Below are 22,007 nucleotides of genomic sequence, written 5' to 3'. Positions count from 1 at the left end.
CCACAACTGTACTTTCACTTTCTACAACCTTTAAATATATTTCTTTCCCCCTTATTAACACTTTCCCTTTATACATGTAGTATTATCATTTAATATTTTCACCTTCTAAATATTCTATCATTCATATATTAAACTAACCTTACTTTATGCAAGAATGTAGTATGGTAATTTCATTCCAGCACGTTTTCTAAATATCATAATTTTTATTCAGTTTTTTGATATTTTCAATTTCTTAACAATACTTTTTGTCTTCATTTAATAAATAGAGTTGTACAGCATTCTCTCTGCGACAGTATAATCAGTATTGTGAATGTCAAACGGTTTAATTAAGAAATAACTCGTCACTTATATACATTGCAAAGCTAGACGTGTCAGATATGGTCGTAGCGAATTGTTCCCACGTGTTGTATGTCTTGCGCTAGGAATGGCTCCAGCGTTTGCATATTCATAAAGACTGACATCCAGTCCATGAAAATAAACTAGTTTTCCTAAACTTTGTCTCGAACGTGCAAACAAGCAAGGGCAAGGGGCGTTCAGAGCCATTTCTGGCCTCATCATGAATTGTAGATAGGTTTTAGAGTCCTTTTACGTTAAAACTAGACAATTGACATTGCAACACGTTTATAAACAGTGATTTGATAAAACACTTCTATAAAAAACATATTACAAAATTGGATAGATATTACGTTTTCTAGTAAATGTACCGTATTTACTGCCGAAAATGTCAATGTTAATATTCACTAAAAATCAAAGAACAAAGTTGTAAAAAACACTGTCAGTAATACCGTTGGCTACCTTTAAATGTTAATTTTGGATTGAACATCGGCAATAATCTGGTAGAATTTTCCATATCTGCCCTGAAGAATCGATGTTTTATAAAAAAAATCGTGTTATCTTGATAACCCGTTTAAAACTATTTACAACAAAACAATATGTTCTTTGAAAACAATTAGCACATTTAAATTCGCATATATGGATTTGACCTATGTAAATATAGATAAATCAATGCTATGTTATAATCACAAAACCCGTGATGGGTCGGTATTCATGTGTTTTTAAATGATTTCCTCATCTATTGCTCACAGTTTGTGTTCGCCTTAGGCCAGAATTGTGTAGGCGACGTAACATAGATAATGAACCCGTATTATAATAAAGAACATGAAAGTAAACATACAGTGATTATAAAGCAAAAATAGTGAAAGCGAAAGTAAACGTATATGTTTATGATATGTACAGGCTTGTAAGATAACTTCCTCACCCTGTATATGTGATCACAGAACTTGACACACACTGCAGGGTTGGCTTCGGTACGGGAGCAACAAGCAGGTACGTGTTTTATTTTTCTCACATTACTTTTTATTTTGTTTTTCTCGCGTCAATTTGACTTATTAAGTACTTGTATACCAACAAACTTTCGATAAAACGCATTGTTGCTGTGATAATTTTTAATGTTGAGATGACAGACTGTTCACGGCTACATACAAACTTAATGAATACAATAACTGGCAAGGGATACACACAATGACATCAGTGTCCATATCTCAGTGTCTGTTACGGCACGATTTATCAACCAGACACGATTTCTCACCCGGGTGAGAGACATCGTGCTAAAAGTGCTGCGTTCGAAATACAATTTCTCACCCGGGCAAGATTTCTCGGCAGGGTGAGAAATCGTGCAAAACTAATAGACATAGGTGACACTTTTTCTCACCCAGACACGATTTCGCACCCCAACTCTCAATTGGGGATGGATTTTATCCGTGGTGTCTTAAACTTGCCTTAGTTTACATGTGATAGAATAGCTAACATGAATTTAAATGAATAGTATTTCAATGTACAACATGCCTAATATTTATTGATTGATTTATCTATCAATCTATTTATTCATATATTAATATTTAATTTATTGTTGCTTACCGAAAGTAGATCTAATCCTCTAAAACACATAAAATTCCATTTTAAAAATTTCGTTTCTATGCTATGACTATTGGACTAAATTTTTAAGGTTTTGTCCATATAAATAAATGCACTTCTGGTCTTTATAGCATATAGAATTGTTTTTGTTATATAATGTTGTTTGAAACGTTAACACAGGTGGTACATAACAATAGTTGATAGACTACTAACGTACGATACCACAGCATAGCATTACAGACACTTCGAGGCAGGCGGGTAAAAATATTTGATATACAAAGTAACTTGAAACTAAATAAAAAGACCACAACAGGATCCGAGAGGAGACATATAAACAAACCAGTGTTCAAACATTACTGAGACTGTGATGGGTGTTGCGGAAAGTTAAACGCATTTTACATCATATCATGTAATACCTGTCGTAATGCCTGTCACCTTGTTGAAGGTCACCAGCTCCCGTGAATATATTTTAAATTATTTATGCACTGGAATGCTTTAGCTGCAACTCAGATGTAAACAAAATCCGATACTCTTTGTTATGATAAAGTGAACCTTTTTTTTTAATCATACCATATCTATTCTGTTCACATAGAATCAGTGAGGCGACAAACCGGTAGACATTTACGGTGGCCCGTTAGAGCTTTGATATGAAAATGGTTTATTAATGACTGCCATTGATTTATCTGGAGGCGAGGCCGCTAATTGCTTATCAAACGGAAGGTTATATATCTATAATTTATTCATTTACTTATGAAATACGCAACAGTAGACTTAAAAAATCTGCATAGATTCAATCAGACGATGAAAAACAAATACTGTTACCCTATACATACAATGCACTCGCGCGCACCTTCTTAAACACATTCAAACGCAATCCGGTTCACCTTAATTAATCCGTTACGATACTTCAAGATGGACTCCGACATCATCAGTATCGTACGGGAATCTGCATGTCGGAAAGCCAACAACAGCTGGTCACTGTAAGTCAGTTATTCCTCTTAATTTAGAGTCCTTAAACGGTCGGTCGGTGCCCAAATGCCCCGTGGTATAATAAAAATATCCGCGTAGAAAACCAGAACCGTAAAAAAGCAGAGAGACAGTGGCGAAGGACCAAATTAATCGTTCACCAACAAATTGATAGGGAACAAAATCAACTAGTTCACTTCTCATTCAGTCAAAGAAGGCTTATTATTTCGAAAGAATTGAAGAATGTGGTAAGGACCGTAGACTTTTTAGACTCACCAAAAACTTAAATGGTCAGAAAGGTGAAATTACCTTACCGAGCTGTAATTCTGAAAAAAACTTGTCAAACAAGTTCAGTGATTACTTTCTGAATAAAATCAGCTCGATCAGGAAAAATATATCGGAAATGAACCCGACTGCTGACAATGACACTTTGTCATGACTGCTGACATTAAATTTGATGTGGAACCATTGACAAAGCTCTCACTAACAACCCAGGACGAGTTGCGCAATATCATCATGACCTTGCAATCGAAGTCCTGTGAGCTTGATCTACTGCCTACAGACCTATTAAATCAATGTATTGAAGCATTGCTTCCCTTGAATACCTCAATCATGAACCAATCATTGGCTGAGTCAAAGGTTCCAATGTGTTTCAAGACGGCACATGTAAGACCATTGTTGATGAAGCCTGGAATGGACAAAAAGGAGTGAAAGAACTACCCCAGTATCAAATCTGCCTTTTGTGTCTAAGATCTTGGAGACGGTTGTGTCCCGGCGTTTAGAGGTTAATATTCATGCAAACAGACTCCATGACAACATGCAATCGGCCTACCACATGCGACATTCTACTGAGACGGCCCTTCTACGTGTACATAGTGACAAATGCAGAGCGTTGCTTGTCATGCTGGACTTGTCAGCTGCATTTGACGTCATCGACCATGGCATACTTCATTAACGTCTGGAGTACTATTATGGAGTGACTAATACCGCACTATGCTGGATACAGTCGTATCTGAGTGAACGACGACAGTGTGTTGCCATCGGATCCACCACCTCACATGACAAAGTAGTAGATTTCGAGATTCCTCAAATCTGTTTATTTCACATATCTTTGTATACCATTGTGAGTCAAAGATGTTGAGATAAAATAAAACAAGAGGACCAGAGTGCCTGTATCGCTCACTTGGATAATAAAAAAAACATGGGAGAGTATTCTTATTACAAACAATCCCTCCAATGCTACAGAAGAAGGATTTTAAAGATGTAAACTTCAATTTCCCTTTTGAGCCCCGCCCCTCTGCACCCAAAGGGGCTACACCAACCGTTTATACAAGATCAAGTCATTTTCCCCAAGGATGCTCCAGGCTAAATTAGGATTGAAATAAACTACGGTTGAAGCAGGGTTTTAAAGGTTTTACCTCTATTTCTCTTATTGGGGCCCCCCCCCCCCCCCCCCCTTACCCATGTTGTCTAAACCAACCATTTTAACAAGATTGAAACCCCTTGGCCCAAGGATGCTCCAGACCAAATTGGGACGAAATCCCTTAATCCCTATGGTAGAAGAAGGATTTTACATGTTTACTTCTATTTCCCCTATGGAGCCCCATCCCTCTGCCCCAGGGGTCACACCCAATATTTATACAAAATTTAGTGTCCTTGGCCCAAGGATAATCCAGAACAAATTAGGATGAATCTCTTAATCCCTATGGTAGAAGACGGATTTTAAAGGTTTTACCTCTATTCCCTATTTTGCACCGCCCATCTGCCCCCAGGTACTCAATTTATACATAAATGGCCCATTGGCCAAAGTGTGATCCAGGCCAAATTTAGTCAAAATCTACGGTGTCGTTCACGACTAGTAGCATTTTAAAGGAAAAGTCGACGGACGATCTGAAACCAGCCAAGTCGGTTTAGCCCTAGCTAAGATAAAATTTCTTAAATCTAGTCTCTGAAGTCCGTCTAAAATTCTAATAAATCGTGGGGTTAATGTTTCTCTGCAACTGTGTGATTTATATATCTCAATATTACCAACCAAATTAAAGATTTAGTGATTGTATATCATTTGACAAATGTCTTTTAAGGTCATTTAGAAAAAGGCACCTTGTTGCGTGGTGATATTGATCATATATTAAATGCAACAATGTGCTTTTAGTAAAGAAAGTACCTTGTTGCATCAAAATGGAATCAAATCAGAACAAGTTGTTTCATGCAACAAAGTGTTTATTTATATATATTGCATTAAAATGCATATAAATTCAAGCAGAGTACACATATGACATATATATTAATGATTATACGGTTTTTGTGTACAATGCAATGCTCACGGATGCTGTTTAGTGGCTTGTTTCCGGAATGAAATCGGGATAAAAGGTCAACTATTTAGTGCCAGCAGTTGATGTACTAACCATTATATATGTGTGAGTGAACCATTGCTTTGTATATTATTTTGTAAATAGTCTTGCAATTATCAGGTAATATAGTACGGTTATATATAACTACACTATTTCTACATGTCAGTGGTCTCCTCCTCATCCTCCTCGTCCCTTTTTTTTTTTTTTTGTCTGTAACTAAAGCGTTGTAGTAGGCATGACAATCCTCAGGTATTATTCCAGACCAACACAATGACAGTAGGTCATTTTTTTTTGGCCACTGACACAGGCCGTTTTTCAGTGTAGCATGCCTTCAGCTGGTAGTGTCCGTGTGATGACCGCCGCCTTGTAATCCGAATTTCAAGAAACTGAGCCGGATCATACGTGTAATTGATAAATTAAGTGTCTGGTGTTTCCTTCCTCACTTGTAACCACTTAATGTTCATCCAGTTGACGCGTTTGCCCTGAACATCGACCTTCATGTTTCCATACATTTCGGTTTTTAGAGCTTTTAGGTCATAAAAATCGTTGAATTTCAGTGGAATCACTACATATGGCTTATTCCTCCTTGCCATTGACTAGGAACGTTGATTTTGATTTTTTTCTTGGCATGTTCAACAGCTGAGTGAATGGAATCGGATTCCATATTGGAATGTCCCGATTCAAAGAACTTTTGCTGGCTTTTCTTAATGGCGCACAATAACCCACTTGCCATGAATTGATTTCGCTTTTGGCCCCCACATGTGTCACATGTGTCAAAGTAGTATGTTATTTCCTTCAAATTGATGGTTTGCTCTGAAACTGAGCTGATTTGTTTGAGTACGCAACTTCCAATCTCATTTGCTCCACGCCCACCTTGAGTTTTATCCCATATGTAACATGTTCCCTTTTGATCAGCGAGTGAATAGTACGACAAGTTGTAGCGTAGCAACTTATTGTGCTTTTGTAATACAACTCACCAACAAGAGAACAGGGAGGTGGTAGCACAGCTTCCAAATCAAACGTTGAAACATGAACCGATTTGTCGTTTCTTGCTCTGTCTTTGTCTTTTTGTTTTTCCTGTCGTGCCCACATTTTCCTCTGTTGATGTCGGCTATATTCTAATTCCATATCCTTATTTAAAGTACCGTCACGTTTTCTCTGATCATAACGATTACAAACAGAGCGCTGATCTTTTTTGGGTTTATGAAAGGACATGTTGAAGTTCTCACAAAATGCTTTTCTATAAAAGCTTTCTGATATCGGACACTTCTCAATTGGGTAATGTTTCTCTTTGAAAAGTTTGAACATGATTTTGATGTTAAGCCATGCTCCTAGATAACTTTTCTTGGATGTCAAACGGGAATAATGAGACTCCATAGTGGGGAATGATTTGATGTGGTCATGAATCTGTTTAACAACAGGTGGTGGTATCTTGTTAGCAGATGCGTTTGATCCTCGCCTGTCCTGCCCTACAAATGTCCCAAGGTATTTCTTCTGAATTGCATAATCAATGGTTTTCTTTCCAATGCTTAGTGTTTTCAGAAAAAAAATGTTTGCAGACACAATGTTTGATTCCATTGACCGTGAACTGAAACACATTGGAGAATGTTTTCCTTTTTGTACACTTTTTGTTTCCTTGGGTAACATTCTGACATATAAACGAACGTTGTTGGTCATAATCCCCCAGTTGCCAGTATGTTGTGAACAGTTCTTGTCTTTCCTCCTCTGATATCTTTGAGAAACACTTGAATCTGCAAGTGATACAGTTAACTTTTCCTAGGGTTTTAGCCTCCGTTTTCTTTCCTCTGCTTGATGTATACGATTTACCATTATTTCTCAATTCTTTTCGTTGGTTTCTCTTCTATTGTCGGGCATTGCATTTTCGTTTGCGAAAGATGTTTCTACGCAGAGGGCTCTTGTATGAAGCAACTTTGTGAGGTGTAACTGCTAGATCTGTGTTCCATGTTGAATCCTACTTTAATTTTTCAACCTCCTCTCCATACTTTCTTTGATCATCTTCTTGTTGTGTAGACAACCGGAATGCTTTGTAATGCTCATAATTGTCGCGAAAATGGTTGGCAATGACTGATCTTAGCGATTGCACTGTGGTGGAGGCATCGTCCAGTTGAGGTAGAACATCATGCATAAAACAATTCCCATCGGCACTAACAGGATATCTTTTTAAATTGTTACTTGTCAAGAGATTGTCCAGTCGTTTTTGTGATATGATTCAATCATCCGGTGTATTTTGGCTGTTGTTGCACTTCTCGCCAGTGCATGTTGTAGAGCGTTGGCTGTTCTTTTACTTGGACTTTTATTATTTCCATGATACCTTGCAGGCTTTTCAGCTTGAATATCTTTTACTGGACGATTTGTGTCGTGCAATGATTTTTGTTTCTTTCTTTTCACATCTGCGTATTGACTTGTTTTTCCTCTCCTTCTTTTTTTTTGGTTTTGGAATCTGAGGAAGGTGGTCGTCCTGGTCCTCACTAGGTGAAATATTATTCTTGAGGAATGATGGATCCTCCTCAGAGTCTGATGAGTTGATATCCTTCTGTGTTGGCTCGTACGTTTGATCTCAATAATCATCATCATCATCATTAGCATAAGCATCATCATCATCAGAAGTATGCACTTTATTTTGAAGACGCTTTCTGAGCGTCGCCAAGGGAAGATTTTCTTCTTCATCAGTGTCCAAACTTTCACTAATTTTGACACCCGTTGGTTCATTTGAGGGTGCATGTATGGTTTCCGGACATTGTGTTGCTTTCAAGTGTTCTTCGTCTATTTGGTCGAATACAGAGTCCGACATATCCGACCACTGGCTTGATAATGTATCGTCATTGCAATCTGTTTCATTGCTGGCCATATGTAATAATAATAAATGCAAACGCTGTAATGGATTGTACAGTAAATTGTAAATAAAACAAATTATGTATCTATAAAAAAGTGTGTATACATCTATTTAAACGAATATAAAACAACTACGACTGTAAATTATACTCTAACCATTTGAAGATACATATAGCGTCATTGACAGACTAGCTTATATAACAGAATAGATAGAATTACATTTACTATACAAACATTGCTATTAATTAATTAATAATTCTTACCTTTTACTTTACCAGCATTCCCTTTTATAAAGCATCAATGTAGTTTCAAGACCGTTATACGTGTGGCTAGTTGTAAAATTATACAATAATGAACGAATAATTCCACAAAACAATAATGGAATGTGTATACATCAATATTTTAATCACAAGGTATTTTAACATTTATAAACAAACGGTGTATGTGATGAAAGCCACAAGGTGCCTTATCAATTAATTGGCTAATAATGTGAAGCCCAAATCCATTACATCCAGCGTGCTACAAGGTGCCTTATCTGAAAAAGCACCTTGTTGCAGTGACTCATGTCCATATATCACCTTGTTGCCCTAATGGTTTTCCCCATTTTACAAATAGCCCCCAATTGGTAAATAGCATATAACTTAATTAATTATTAACGAATTGCTTCAAACCTTTTACACATGGAAGAAATCACTTTTCTCAATACAAAAGTGCCAAAAAGTAATTTTCGTCAAAAAAGTCATATGGCACCTTGTTGCATTACCACAAGAAATACACCTAACACTTATTAAAAATTAAAATATCCTGACCTTTGAATCGGTGTTATCACGCTTACCTTTCCTCGATAATTCTCAGAGGAATCTTTTTCGTGCGATGTGGACAGTCTCGCCCGGGACACCATTTTAAATCCCATCCGACGGACTGTGTGTTAGTGATTAGTGGTAAGTAATGTGCGGTGTTTGGTCATATAGTTTTGTTGTCCTTCCACGTGAGTTCATTATTTATGCTCCGTAACACTTGGGTTCTGTTTCACAACACAAATGTCAGCTTTCATATGAAACCACACTGCTGCTTTCTCCTTGTATCTATCTGCTTTGCGACGTATTGTTTTTTATTTAAGGGTCGTGTGATATTAGTCAGGATATGGGTATAGTGGGTAATGAACACTTATTATCTCATTCAACCTTTCGATTTCACCTCTTCACACACGAATCAGTTGTTTATCGTGTATCTAAAAGAAGCTGCATATAGTGACCATACAAAAGGACGGTTTTATATACTCAAGAGTAATGGGGATTACCAACGATGATTATTCTTCCAGAAAAACTGAAACTGCATTCCAGGTAACAACGTTGTCCATAAATAGCAGTTTTATAAATAAGTAAACAGTATTCATTACGCATCAAATACAGTCCGTACTGCCAAAGTCAGTCACACATTAATACAGCTTTGTACAACGGTACTTTAGGCAAAATATCGGGATTTTCAAATTATATTAGTACATAATTATTTTATACAGCCTGTCATCTGAAAAGTATCAGTGTAAAGGAATTTCGTGTGGTGTGGACTGTTGCTTCGTTTGATAACCAACAACCGTCAAAATGGTGGAAGGAGGCATGAAATGTGTCAAACTGCTTCTGTTTGCTGTTAATTTCATAATCGTGGGAAGGTGTTGCTTAAAATCGGTGGAACGATGTGAACATAAACTATTGAGAATGTTTTTTGTTTCCTATCAAAATATCTAAAAAAATAAATGGCAGATTTAAGAAATGGTAATAAAACTGTTATGTTAGAAATGCATTTTAAAATACGTTGCCGCCATTCGTCAGAGGCGTTGGTGACATCGATACCGCCAGACCCCACTCCCACAAACCTTTAGAATTTTTACGGTACTATTGATCTAAAGCTCATATGAATGCAATTGATATAAAATATACATGATACCGTACAAATAGAATTATAGTGTTATTTCACACCAATCCAACACACACTATGTAGTCCTTTGTTATCAATGCCTCACGACCGTACGTTTTCGTCCGATGCATAATGCAAAGGATATGTAACAGTTACTGATCTTCATTTTTTCATTATGATATACGCGAAGTTACTTACCCGTTAAAATACCAGATTATAATTTAGATTAATCCACCATTGTTAAGGATTGTGAAATCAGTACTGTTTGTGCAATACACTTTTCAAAATGACGGTCAAGAGAATAGAAAAATTAATAGACAACACTCAGTAAACCCTACCTCGGAGCAAACAATAATTTGTATGTAATTGTTTTCTTATTTTACATCGATGAAGTATCGATGATACCATTAAAAGGTAGTTTTGAAAATGTGCATGGGAACACTCTAATCGGAATATGTAGCTTGAGATAACTAATTTTGACTAACCTTAATATTTACTTTGTATAAAATGTATATCTTGCCCGTGAGGGTATGAATAATTTGGATATATTTGGTCTATCAACACTTATGTAAAGCTAACACAATTACATATATTAATTTGCAATAAACTTGATAACAATTAAGCGTAAATAGGCGCGAACACAAGTTTGAACACACAGTGAAAAGATATAATGATGAAGAAAAAACTATCTACGCATCTTGCGTTATACATTTTAATAATTAAGTTGTAAAATACAACAGTACCCTATCCACATCCACATCCCCCCCCCCCCCCCCCCCCCCCCCCCCCCCCCCCCCCCCCCNTACGTCTCTGGTTACACATGCAGCTTTTTAATTTGTATTTACTTTCTTAATACCGGTGACTATATTTTAATTGTTAAGCTATTTTAAATTATATTAAATGCTGTCATCTTGATTAAAATTCCCTTGTTCTTCTGTCATCTATTATCCGCGATGTACCACCTGATAATAAGAATGACGATGTCGGCCGAACCTCGGATTCGTCGAATACCATGTATTTCCTTGGATCTGGAACCTACGAGTTCGAATTAGCAGGGTTTCACTGTACTTTGACCAAAAATACGGAAATGTTTATAAAATATTTCAACGTTTGTGTCCGCTATATTTTAAATGTCAACACAATGTATGACATACTTTATATATGATCAATTTACCTACCAAATTGACTATTTTGTGACTTTCTTATGCTAGGTCGACGAATGAACAACATTTTACCGACAAACAGATACACGTTTAAATTTATGCAACGTTCGCATGCTTTGTTACTTTTTGTTTACATCGAGAATATAATTGAATTATGAGATTAAAAATAAACCCTTTGTTCATATTTTATACATAAGTTATTACATCTTGGTTCAAGATGTGTATGGCATCAAAGGGATGTCAGCAGGTTGGCTAGGGGGTACCTGAGTTCAGTTCAGTTTAGTTTCTTTATTTTCAAAAGCCATCCGACTCAATTACATCATGGTGATGTTAGTACGTAGATTATGTGTCTTCAAATATTCGATTTCACAACAAGGTCTTCAGACACTGCCAGAGTGGGTTTCATTATATGCAAACCACAATCAGTACAACTGTATCGCGCGAGGGAAAAAAAACAAGGAACATTCGATACCTTGACTTATCATGTGTGGTACAATGCAAAATTACTCTTATCTGTGAGATTTGAACACACTGATCCGTCCGATGAGTAACACATCGTTTGCCTCCTAGATAGTAGCTCATTATCATTTAAATAGTAAAAGTCGTCGTTCATGTAAGTATTACGTACAACAGTCAGTAGTGACGGAAAATATCATTTTAGAAGCTTTCCGGTAAACTACAAAAAGTTTATTTTGATGTGGGTTACCAGTAGGTGTGCTTTCCATCCACGGAAGCTATCCCGACGTTCGCACTTTTTAAGTCTGAAGTAGGGTATTTTCACAACGTAATATAGCAAGCTATTCAGTTGTTAGTCGTATGTACGGCACTTTGTATATTCTACCTTTTTGAAGCGACAAATGAAAATTAATATCATAAATTACTGTTTCGGTACTTTAAGATACATTATCTTTAGGAGATAGCTAGATTGACAAGGAACCAAGACTCCGTGTGCATTTGTATTGTAAACGGAATCTAGCGTGCTCTTTTTTTGTCGAATATTACGTACCCCAAATCAAAGAGGTAAGGGGTTCGACGCACAGCAGGGCAAGATATATATATATACATATCTTTTTTTGTTTCATTGTTGTCTTTTTTTGTTTTCGATTACATGTAATGCACATAAAACCAATTCGAGATCAATACAGCAGTTTTTTGTTTCTTTTAGTAATATCAATAGTGTTTCTATTGTGGTTCGGATTTTTTGCATTTCGTTTTCTGACGAAATAAAAAAAAATATCTTTGGGTAGAGTGGGGCCACTTTGTTCTGTGGACAATTTAGTTTTGTTTGATAGGAACCAAACACTATATGTTGGTTTTTTTCACTACATTATAATATACATTGAAAAAGTGCAAAGTTATCGGGGCAAAATTCATATAGATGATCCTGCTGGATCCGCTGTTATGTATGTTATGTCTTACAGGATCGATATCTGACATGACAGCCTTATTTGCAATCTTTGGGTTTCATTTCAATTTTACATGGTATGGTCAGTTGTTTGCTCCATACCGACGCATCATGCACTCTGTACACACCGGATCATTTTGAAAAATTACTCCGCACTGAACGGATTCTCGTGAATTTTTAGTTCTTGAAAAATGGTATAATTTTGATATGAGATAAATGATCTTGACCTCCATATTTGCTTTTGTCACGCAGCATAATACATATTAGATGTTAAAACATTACCTATATCCAACAAGATAGCGATATTTTTATAGAAAATCGTTTGATTAAATGCGGCACAGTGTGACTGTAATTTTGGCATAGTTTCCGTTATTTTGGTAATGTGATATTTGAACATTTCGTTTTGGTAGAAACTGTCTTAAAATATGTTAAAACTGACATGTTCAAACAGCAAATTTTATGCGACTTTGTTGTCGGTGCGCACTCCGTACCATACCGATAGGGATACTCGGTATGGGTGCGCATAATGAGCAACTTAATCATTCCAATCACCCTGACAAAAGAAAACACATGTTCAAATTATTCCAAACAAGTTAAATCTTAAAATACAGTAACGCTTTTTTATAGATTTATCCACACTTAGGATAATGTTGATTTCAGATTCATATATCAATGAAAAGAAATACTGATACCAAAAATGATGGGTTGACAAAATCCCTTCTATCTATCGTTACGTGTATCCTAACGAAAGTCAATAATCAATCAGCTCCACAGTCAGACCTGACATATTAAGCTGTTGGAGGGTGGAGAGGGACAGCACCATTTTGAAGAGTGGAGGGTGTCCAAAATGTACAAACCCTTCCACGTTATGAATATGTGCTGGATTTTTAAGCGTGGAGACCTTGTGTCGTTTTATGACTCTAGACGACCTCCACGTTCCCTCCACGCTATACAATGGCGGAGTAGCGGTGTACTGTGGAGTCACGTTCCAGCGTGGAGTGCTGGTGAGGGAACGAACGTGGAGTCATGTCTCCACGCGGTGTGAAGTGTAGGTAATTTTAACAATCGGAATGTGGGTAGAGTTGGATTAGAGGATGAAACAGCGATGATCACAAATCCTCATCCCAATCATCAGTGAGTTTTTCTCTTAAAACTTATATAGATAATGCTAACAAACGGCTTTTAGGAAGAGTGGGATTAGAGCATGAAACAGCGGTGATCTCAAAATCATCCTCATTATCATCAGAAAGTTCTTCCGCCAAACCCTACGTAGATTATACCTACAACTGAAGCGTTGGAAGAGTGGGATTAGAGCACGGAACAGCGGTGATCTCGAAATCGTCCTCCTCGTCATCAGTAAGTTCTTCCGCTAAACCCTACATAGATAATACCTACAACCGGAGCGCTGGAAGAGTGGGATTACAGTATGTAACAGCAGTGGTCTCGAAATCGTCCTTCTCGTCATCAGGTAGTTCTTCCGCTAAACCCTACATAGATAATGCCCACAACCCAAGCGTGGGAAGAGTGGGATTAGAGCGCGGAACAGCGGTGATCTCAAAATCCTCCTTATCATCAAAACATTTTCCCCACAAACCCTGGAGTGTGGGAAGAGTCATCATCATCATCAGAGTTCTTCACCTAAGACCTACGTAGATAATGCTTACAACCGGAATATGGGAAGAGTGGGATTAAAGCATGGAACAGCTGTGATATCTAAGAGTTCATCAGTGTCCCCAAGTGTGAAAGTTAACGTCGGTTGCAGCACTTGCAATACTACGGCATTAAGGCGCGTCGTGTCGCAGTGGGAATGCCCTGCACCGTCGTCGACGTGACGTAAGACTCTAATGACTCCAGCGACACCGTCCAAACGTGTTTCCTTTTCGACGACGATGCCGGGTACTCTTCTCCAGGGAGTCGAGATTCACGCTTTATCGCTTAAATGGGCATCAGAGTGATGTTCGACGTCGTGGTGAACGTTATGCCGATAACTGCACAGTGGAACGCGACAGGCTTGGTGGTGACAGCGTTATGGTGTGTTGTTGGATCTATAGTGGCCGCAAAACCCCCTTAGTCGTCATTGAAGGCAATTTGAAAGCTCAACTGTACATCTCCATTATTCTACAACCTATCGTCGTGACGTTTGTCCGCCAGCATAACGTAATCTTTCAACAAAACAATGCTCAGTGCCATGTGGCGCGACGTGCAATGGACTATCTATTGATTGGATGGATTGTATATCTATGTACTGTAAAGCGCTTTAGAGTGGCTTATTCTAGCTAGATAGGGCGCTATAACAAATGTTGTTTATTAGTATTTATTGTTAATTATGTTCATCCAAATTTCTGCAGTCAATAGGCCGTGTTAAGGTAAGGTATTGGATAACTTTGATGATTAATCTTTTGACCGTCGGTTGGGTGAGTTTTTGCTGGTATTCACCGAGAGGACCGGACTCCCCTCAAGAGATATTCTATGCAGACCTAAAGTACGGGTTAAAGAAATATATGACGGAAAGGGTTGACTTGGATATAGACGGACACGAGTTCTTATCATCGTCCAACATGTACGAAGTCGTATTATGGGATTTGAAAAAGAAGGGATATAGGAAAATGTATCACCATCCCCCCAATATCTGACGAGGATTTTAAATCTCGATATTCCACATCTCTGTGTGGCCTACAACAAAATGTTTGGTTTGAAATTAAGTACTATCTGTGCAGAAGAGGAAGGAAGAGAAAGTATGTGTAGCCCTTTGACCTGGAACCGGCACCGGCGTATGTGTCAGTCGAACAGTCTACAAACGCGAGATTTGCAAATGTTCACTCTACTGCATGTAGTAATTCACACGCTGTCAGAGTTGAGTGCTATGAATTGTATACTTAATTAACTTAATAAATGTTTGTTATTCAATAATGTTGTCTTTTCACTTCATCTCCTAGTATATCGGGTAGTCGTGCCTTATCATACGTGCTTATTTTTAATCGTAATAATAAAACAATTGATGCCCTCATCATGGGATGACACGACGATTTGGCAAACCTTGTGTCGTTATGTCACCCTCTGGTGACATATCGACTCCCAGGTGGTCAAATCGTCATGTGACCCCATAAGGAGTGCATCAATTGTATAGTATCACACATAGTTTGTTAATGATTTGTTTTACAAAAAAAAAAACCACTTGTTGTAAGTTTAAATCATGTTTTATTCCTGTCAATTAACATGTACAATTACAAAAAAACATCTAATTCTAATGATTTAGAAACAAGTACTTTTTAACTTATAGATAGTCCTTCTCATCTACTTGTTGTTGCTCAATTAGCTCTCGTTATGCGTATTCATTTGACTATTTGACACTTCTTATGATGAGTGTCCCACCTCTATGTAAAAACTATGCGAAAAAGTAGCTCCTTCATAATTCTAAATCGCGAAATTATAATTATAGAACTTTGACTCTGTAAGCTTGGGTCAGGGAGTCATCAACAAAGGAATGATCATGTGCTAGACCCATATTGGGAGCAGCAGAGTCCGTGTGTGTGTTCTAAAACCAGAGAAGCAGTATTCGTGCAGGACTAGTGCAGTGTATGCGAGTTAAATTGTACCCGCCAGTGTATGACGTAAAACCTGAGGAGCAGTATTCGTGCAGGACTATGGTAACGGCCAACTTCCGGATGGACGGGAGAAATGTGGGAGCCACACACAGTGATGAATTGTAGATATTGTGTGTAGAAAGACAATAGGTTCCAGAGATAATGGTGTTTATGCACATAATAAAATAATTGTAAATAATGAGTGTGAGCGTGGAAGGGTGTTTAGTATGTTGTAAGTATATATTCTTATGAATTTGTATATATGTTTGGGCGAATAAATATTTTAATTTGGTTTTATGTCGCTTTGTCATCTGTTTGCAAATAATAAGGCTAAGCCTTTACCCACAATTCCTGACAGGTACTAGTTTTATTTACTATACGAAAGTATAGTATAGTAAATATTTAATTATATTTCAGTTAATTTTAAACATTTATTTTGTCAATGTTATTTTTATTGTATTGAAAACTTCATTACTTTAAAAAAATCTGGAACTACACTGCACTGCGCGAAACGACAATACTATGGTTTAGACATTGATAGAGTGAGCTGATAATAAATTATGAATGTTATGTGATGAATAGAATCTTACATTCGTGTCCGTGTCATTTTGCAGTTATTTAACTCGTTCAATTGTTTAATATGACATTCGCCTAAAGGTTCGTGTCATATCCAATTATTTAACTTGTCTAATAAATTCAATATGACATGGACACGTATGCAAGATCCTTTCTTTATTTGTACTCTACAAAACGCGACACGAAAAGTTGTACAACAAAAACCGTCTATTGAGATATAGACATGTCATCGATTTTTCATTGGTTATCTTTTAATATTTGTGTACGACATATAGTATTTAAATAAATTATTTTTAAAAATCACACTTTTGGTTTTCAATATTGAACAGTTGCCCAGCTTAGGAAGGTCATTTGTTCTGTCCCAATGCCAGGACATACCAAAGTCCTTAAAAATGGCAGTTTGTATTCCCTGCTTAGCTTTCAGCATTAAAGGTTAATGGCAACAACTGATTTACCCGTTGTCGGTATGAAGTGACCGATGACATGCATATGCACGTGTCTGACATGCCCTTACGTTAACCAATTCAGTATAACTTTATTGTAATGACAGAACTGATCGACTAGCCGTGTGCCTAGCGTGATAAAAAAAAAAGATCAGAACGATTCGTGGTGTTAAGGTGTGATAACATGTTTTCTCCTACCTCAGGACACACCAAGGTTTTTCAGTTTGTTTGCTACAAATATCCAAAATGTCCTCACACAACCTATTCCGCTGTTCTAGTTCTAGATCTCTCGTATTTTGGTTGTTCTCGTCCTTTATGTTTTTCCGTCAGAAATGCATTCTTTCCTCCCTATTCTTGCACGTTTATAAACATATTTGACTTCTTAAATCAAATAACTTCAGACTTTAAGATTGAATTTCTCATGTCGATATTTGTTGTGACTGATAACAAATTTCTTAACCATCACATTAGTGTTTTGAATGACATCAAACAGAACGTGCTAATTAGTATAATTATTTGCTTGCAGACAAAGAACAAAATGCCGAGAAGTTACGTCAATAATGCCTACAATCGACGTCTGGGGAGAGTTGGCATGCCCCTCGGGAGCATGCCTGTATCTTCTCCTAAAACCTACGTAGGTAATTCTTACAACCAGAGCGTTGGAAGAGAGGGATTAAAGCATGGAACAGCGCTGATATCTAAGAGTTCATCACAGTCCCCAAGTGTGAAAGTTGACGTCGATAACGTGTTTAACCGGGCTCTCGGACGTGTCGGCATGCCGCTCGGCTCTATGACAGTGTCATCAGAAAAGTCGAGTACTAAAACAGGATCACCTGTTAAGCGGAAGGAAAGCTACATCACAATAAACATCAGAGTCCTAGTAAAGGGATATTGCGAACGACCGATATGTATCTCGGAATACCCTTTGTTAAACCGAAACCTTTCAAGGTGATACCAAAAGTATTTTTCACTTTATCATATTATTTATCTATTCAGAATCGCATGGCAATAACAAAGATAGTCCATGCTCTCACTCATAACATATCACCTTTCTTTACATTGATGTCAATCCTTAATAACATATACTAGTAAAGTCATCGAAACAATCCATTGTTACCTTTGTTGACGTTCTTCATGATGCAATTAATCATTATCTGACGGTGTAGTTTATCAATTCCATTCATTATTACTTCCGTTAATGTAGCTATTGATACAATCTATTACTTCTTACAATTAAGTAATGAATTCAGTGCAGTATTATTCAGAGATGTATTTTGTAATACTATTCATTATTGGAAAACCATGAAATTCAATACGAACGATTGATGTAGCTGAGTTATGTTTTCCGAGATTGGCTATTTAATGTTGCATTGTCTTAATCGTGTTTTTTGACATTTCATGACCGAATTGTTTCGTTTCATTCTCGGTTTTATTTAACACATTAGAATCCTCTCTTATGAAATGTTCGGGGGAATAATATCCGTTTTCAACTGTCTTCGCTATTATTTAAAGAATAACGATATATGTGTGTGTGTAAAATTGATGAATACTTAAAGACGTCGAAGACAATGTTGGAAAATAGTTTAGGACGTCAGCTTCGGCTGATTATTTTTCCTATCTTTTCAAATCTTCGGTTATATAGTCCACCATTAATACATACTCATATAATAATTATATTTATTTTACCATGTACGTTAAAATGAAAATGAAATTTCGTGTCTAATACAGTGTCCATACGTCTAAGTTATACAAGATGACCTATATAATTCCATTATACAAAGTATTTTGTTCTTTTGCAAGCAAACATTAGTTGCATCACGCTTATGTCTTCATTTCACAGTGCTTTTTCATAATTTCTGACGTTGTGGGCAGTTGTCCCATTCTGCCTGTTTAACATTTATGTATTCGGATAGGATTATACATATTTCGTTATTTGTTGAATATCGTAAATTTGACAGACTTGTGAAATCTTTTCGCAATCGATTTCGTAGTAGGGTCGGTGGATTATTCTGAGTGTGAGCTCGACAGTAACATCTGGATCTTAAAATATATTTTGTCGTTATCAATTTTCTAGAAATACCTTCTAATGCATGTCACAAAATTTGACAGACTTGTGAAATCTTTTCGTAATCGATTTCGTAGTAATTTTCTAGATATACCTTTTATGTAATGCATGTCACTCGACTTAGGAATTATATCAGTCCCAAGGCTCGTTGATTAATATTTGGAATAGAGGGAGTTTTTGATGAGCATTGCACGCTCATGGTTTGCTATAAAATAATGCAAGCACACGCTGTTATTATCGCCCAGTAATACATTGTACATGGTTATTAACCAATGAAAAATGTCTTTACATCATATACATGCTATTGATTCGGATACTCCCCTTTTAATTGTCTATATTGTGTTCATTCTCCTATTTGATGTTTCCTCATTTATAAGTCTACAAAAAGATTTTTAGATAATCTTTTAAATAATATATTTTTAGGTTTAACCATAATTCCAAATATCTTTAGTAAGTTTGTGTACATTTTTAATGAGTCATATATATAATGATAATTACACCTTTTAGTTCTGTTTTTTCTATTTGTCTTTGAGGAAGAAGATATGGAGCTAGGAAACCTACAAGAAGATTATCTGTACGCCGAGGAAGCTTGTGAACAGGCAGCGGACCTCATCAACCGTATGGAGCAGGTCCGGTTATGACAACAAGAATCACAAAAGTGCAAAGAACCATTGACGTCATTTGATCTTCTGAAAGGTTATCGCGGAGAAAGAATCGAATTTGATGAGCTGGATATGAGAAAAAAGGTTGGCCATGGAGGATTCGGATATATCTATTGCGCTAAATGGAAAGGTACTGTAGTGGGTGTAAAGAAACTGCAGGTCCAGAGAGTATCGAAGAAACGATTACAAGAGTTTACTTCGGAAGTGCAAGTCTTTTGTTCACTCAACCATCCTAATATCGTCAAGTTCATTGGCGCCAGTTGTGTGACCCCGAACATCGCTATCGTCATGGAGTTCATGGAATACTGTCTGTTTCAAATATTTCACATGCCTGTTTTTGAAGATTCCTCTCTTACGGAAGATGACAAGCTCAGCATCATTGTTCAGATATCACGTGGACTAGCATACTTGCACAATAAAAGTATCGCCCATTGTGACACCAAATCCCGCAACGTCCTGGTGGATTCAAGAGAAGGTGGTTACTTAGCAAAGATTACTGACTTCGGACTTAGTATGATGAAATGTGATTTTGATACGTCTGATCAGGTAAGAGTCGGGCAACGTCTGAATACAAAAGATACTTCTGATATTGGCTGTCTGTTTTCCCTGTGGAACGGGAAGGTCTCGTCTCATCTTAAATCATACACTAAAAAGATACATGATTAAGTGTCAGAGGCTTTGAGAGACCGTACAAGGCCTGCTCGACTAACGCTACTAGAACACCTGCAGAGCCGACAGGATAGGCAGGTGCTTTAAACTGTTGGAATCAATATAACAACGGCAGGCCACCCGAATCGCGTATGCCCATTGTGGTAAATGCTTCCGGTAGCCTCGTTTTCGCAACGATTATCTATGACGTTTTGGATTCAGATATATTCAACAAAATTGTTCTCAATAAATTAGAAGCACAAAGAGGTGTTTATTATAATTAGAAGCAAAATTTAGGAAAGACACTTTATAGTTCTATCTATTTGATAAATTAGTGCGCATCAAGTCTTACTTAAAAGTGAAAAAGCGCACGATTCTGCAAGATGAATAAGAACACTGTTTTAACTAGAATGTTCAATGGACTGAATTGGGTTTGGCAAATCAGTGAATGAGATGTACTAATAGTTCCATTTTTTCAATTCCATCAATTGTACCGGGATACTGGCAACACTGGTTGAATTATTTCTCTTGTGGGTTACCTTTCCTTGTTAATGTCGTGAAGTATAATTCTCATTCATCTATATTACACATGTCATTGTTGATTTTTTGTGTCTCTTTTTTAATGGTTGATTCACCTTTCTTTGAAATTGTCATAAGTCCATATTTTTACTTTCAACAGGTGCGGAACATCGGAACCCCTCGTTATTCTGCCCCTGAAGTACTGCGCGGGGAACTGTTCGACCGCAAGGCTATGATGAGAGCCGATGTTTACTCTCTTTGTCTTGTGGTATTCGAGATCATCTCGGAAGATGAACCATTTGATTTCCTAAATACTAAACAAATGGAACGATGTGTTGGACACGGGGATAAAACTATATAATTATTTGTTAATTCACTATCAATTAAGATAATAAGTCAACGCCTAAGTACACATGCATATACAATATATGCTGTTAAATGACGTGAAAGTAAGCATGATAACTTTATTGGCCAAACTGCTTAAATACAGTAAATATTGATGTTCGTGAACCGAAGAATTCGCTTGCCAGTTTTAGTGGGGGCGTACGCCTTTCTGGCGGCGTACCGAGGAGGGGGGTACGCACAAACGCCCCCGTCTTAATCTGCGCCTGATAATGCAATTAAGTTCATGTGAACGATATCGAAAGTAAAAGTACACATGTAAATGTATTACGGTATAGGATTCTCATGAACTGTGACACACCGGGTGGTTGGGAAAAAAAATATGCAGGCACAGTGAAATAGATTCGTTCCCACTATAAAGCATATTTCGATTACACACGTATCATTATACTTGGAATAATTGTTATCTTTAAATCTTCAAATAATTGAAATCATTAACACACAGTTAAATGTTCACCTGACAGGTGAATACAAAGATAACACAGGTGTAAGTGTGTACGGTACAGTCAATATATTCACTTACTGTCTTCTGTTTTGTACGA

At 37.1% G+C, this 22,007-nt stretch overlaps 1 protein-coding gene across 3 annotated transcripts; it reads left to right on the top strand.

The window, feature by feature from the left end:
- The first annotated feature begins 1,243 nt into the window (after nt 1-1,243).
- On the top strand, nt 1,244-21,867 carry LOC110448993 (serine/threonine-protein kinase CTR1-like). 3 transcript variants are annotated; one of them, XM_021495564.1, is made up of 3 exons: nt 1,244-1,326; nt 17,696-18,073; nt 19,768-19,958. In XM_021495564.1, the coding sequence occupies exons 2-3, from the start codon at nt 17,708-17,710 to the stop codon at nt 19,873-19,875; spliced, it is 474 nt and encodes a 157-aa protein (XP_021351239.1). In that variant the 5' UTR covers nt 1,244-1,326; nt 17,696-17,707; the 3' UTR covers nt 19,876-19,958. The 3 variants fall into 3 exon arrangements, with proteins under 3 accessions (XP_021351239.1, XP_021351236.1, XP_021351238.1); XM_021495561.1 differs by lacking the exon at nt 17,696-18,073 and adding an exon at nt 21,224-21,867 and having other exon boundaries at nt 1,259-1,326; nt 19,768-20,442; XM_021495563.1 differs by lacking the exon at nt 1,244-1,326 and adding an exon at nt 21,224-21,867 and having other exon boundaries at nt 18,065-18,117; nt 19,768-20,442.
- Nucleotides 21,868-22,007: the final 140 nt, after the last annotated feature.

The sequence above is a fragment of the Mizuhopecten yessoensis genome, unplaced genomic scaffold, assembly GCF_002113885.1.
Source record: "Mizuhopecten yessoensis strain PY_sf001 unplaced genomic scaffold, ASM211388v2 scaffold4411, whole genome shotgun sequence".
Classification (NCBI taxonomy): Eukaryota; Metazoa; Mollusca; class Bivalvia; order Pectinida; family Pectinidae; genus Mizuhopecten; species Mizuhopecten yessoensis.
Note: the sequence above shows the minus strand (reverse complement) of the source record. Positions and strands in the feature narration are given on the sequence as shown.

Bases quoted from the DNA above. Each gene is read 5' to 3' on its own strand.
- LOC110448993 (XM_021495561.1), top strand. From the start codon at position 19,969: ATGAGAAAAAAGGTTGGCCATGGAGGATTCGGATATATCTATTGCGCT. The intron at 20,443-21,223 runs GTAAGAGTCGGG...TACTTTCAACAG, and splicing joins ATTTTGATACGTCTGATCAG to GTGCGGAACATCGGAACCCC.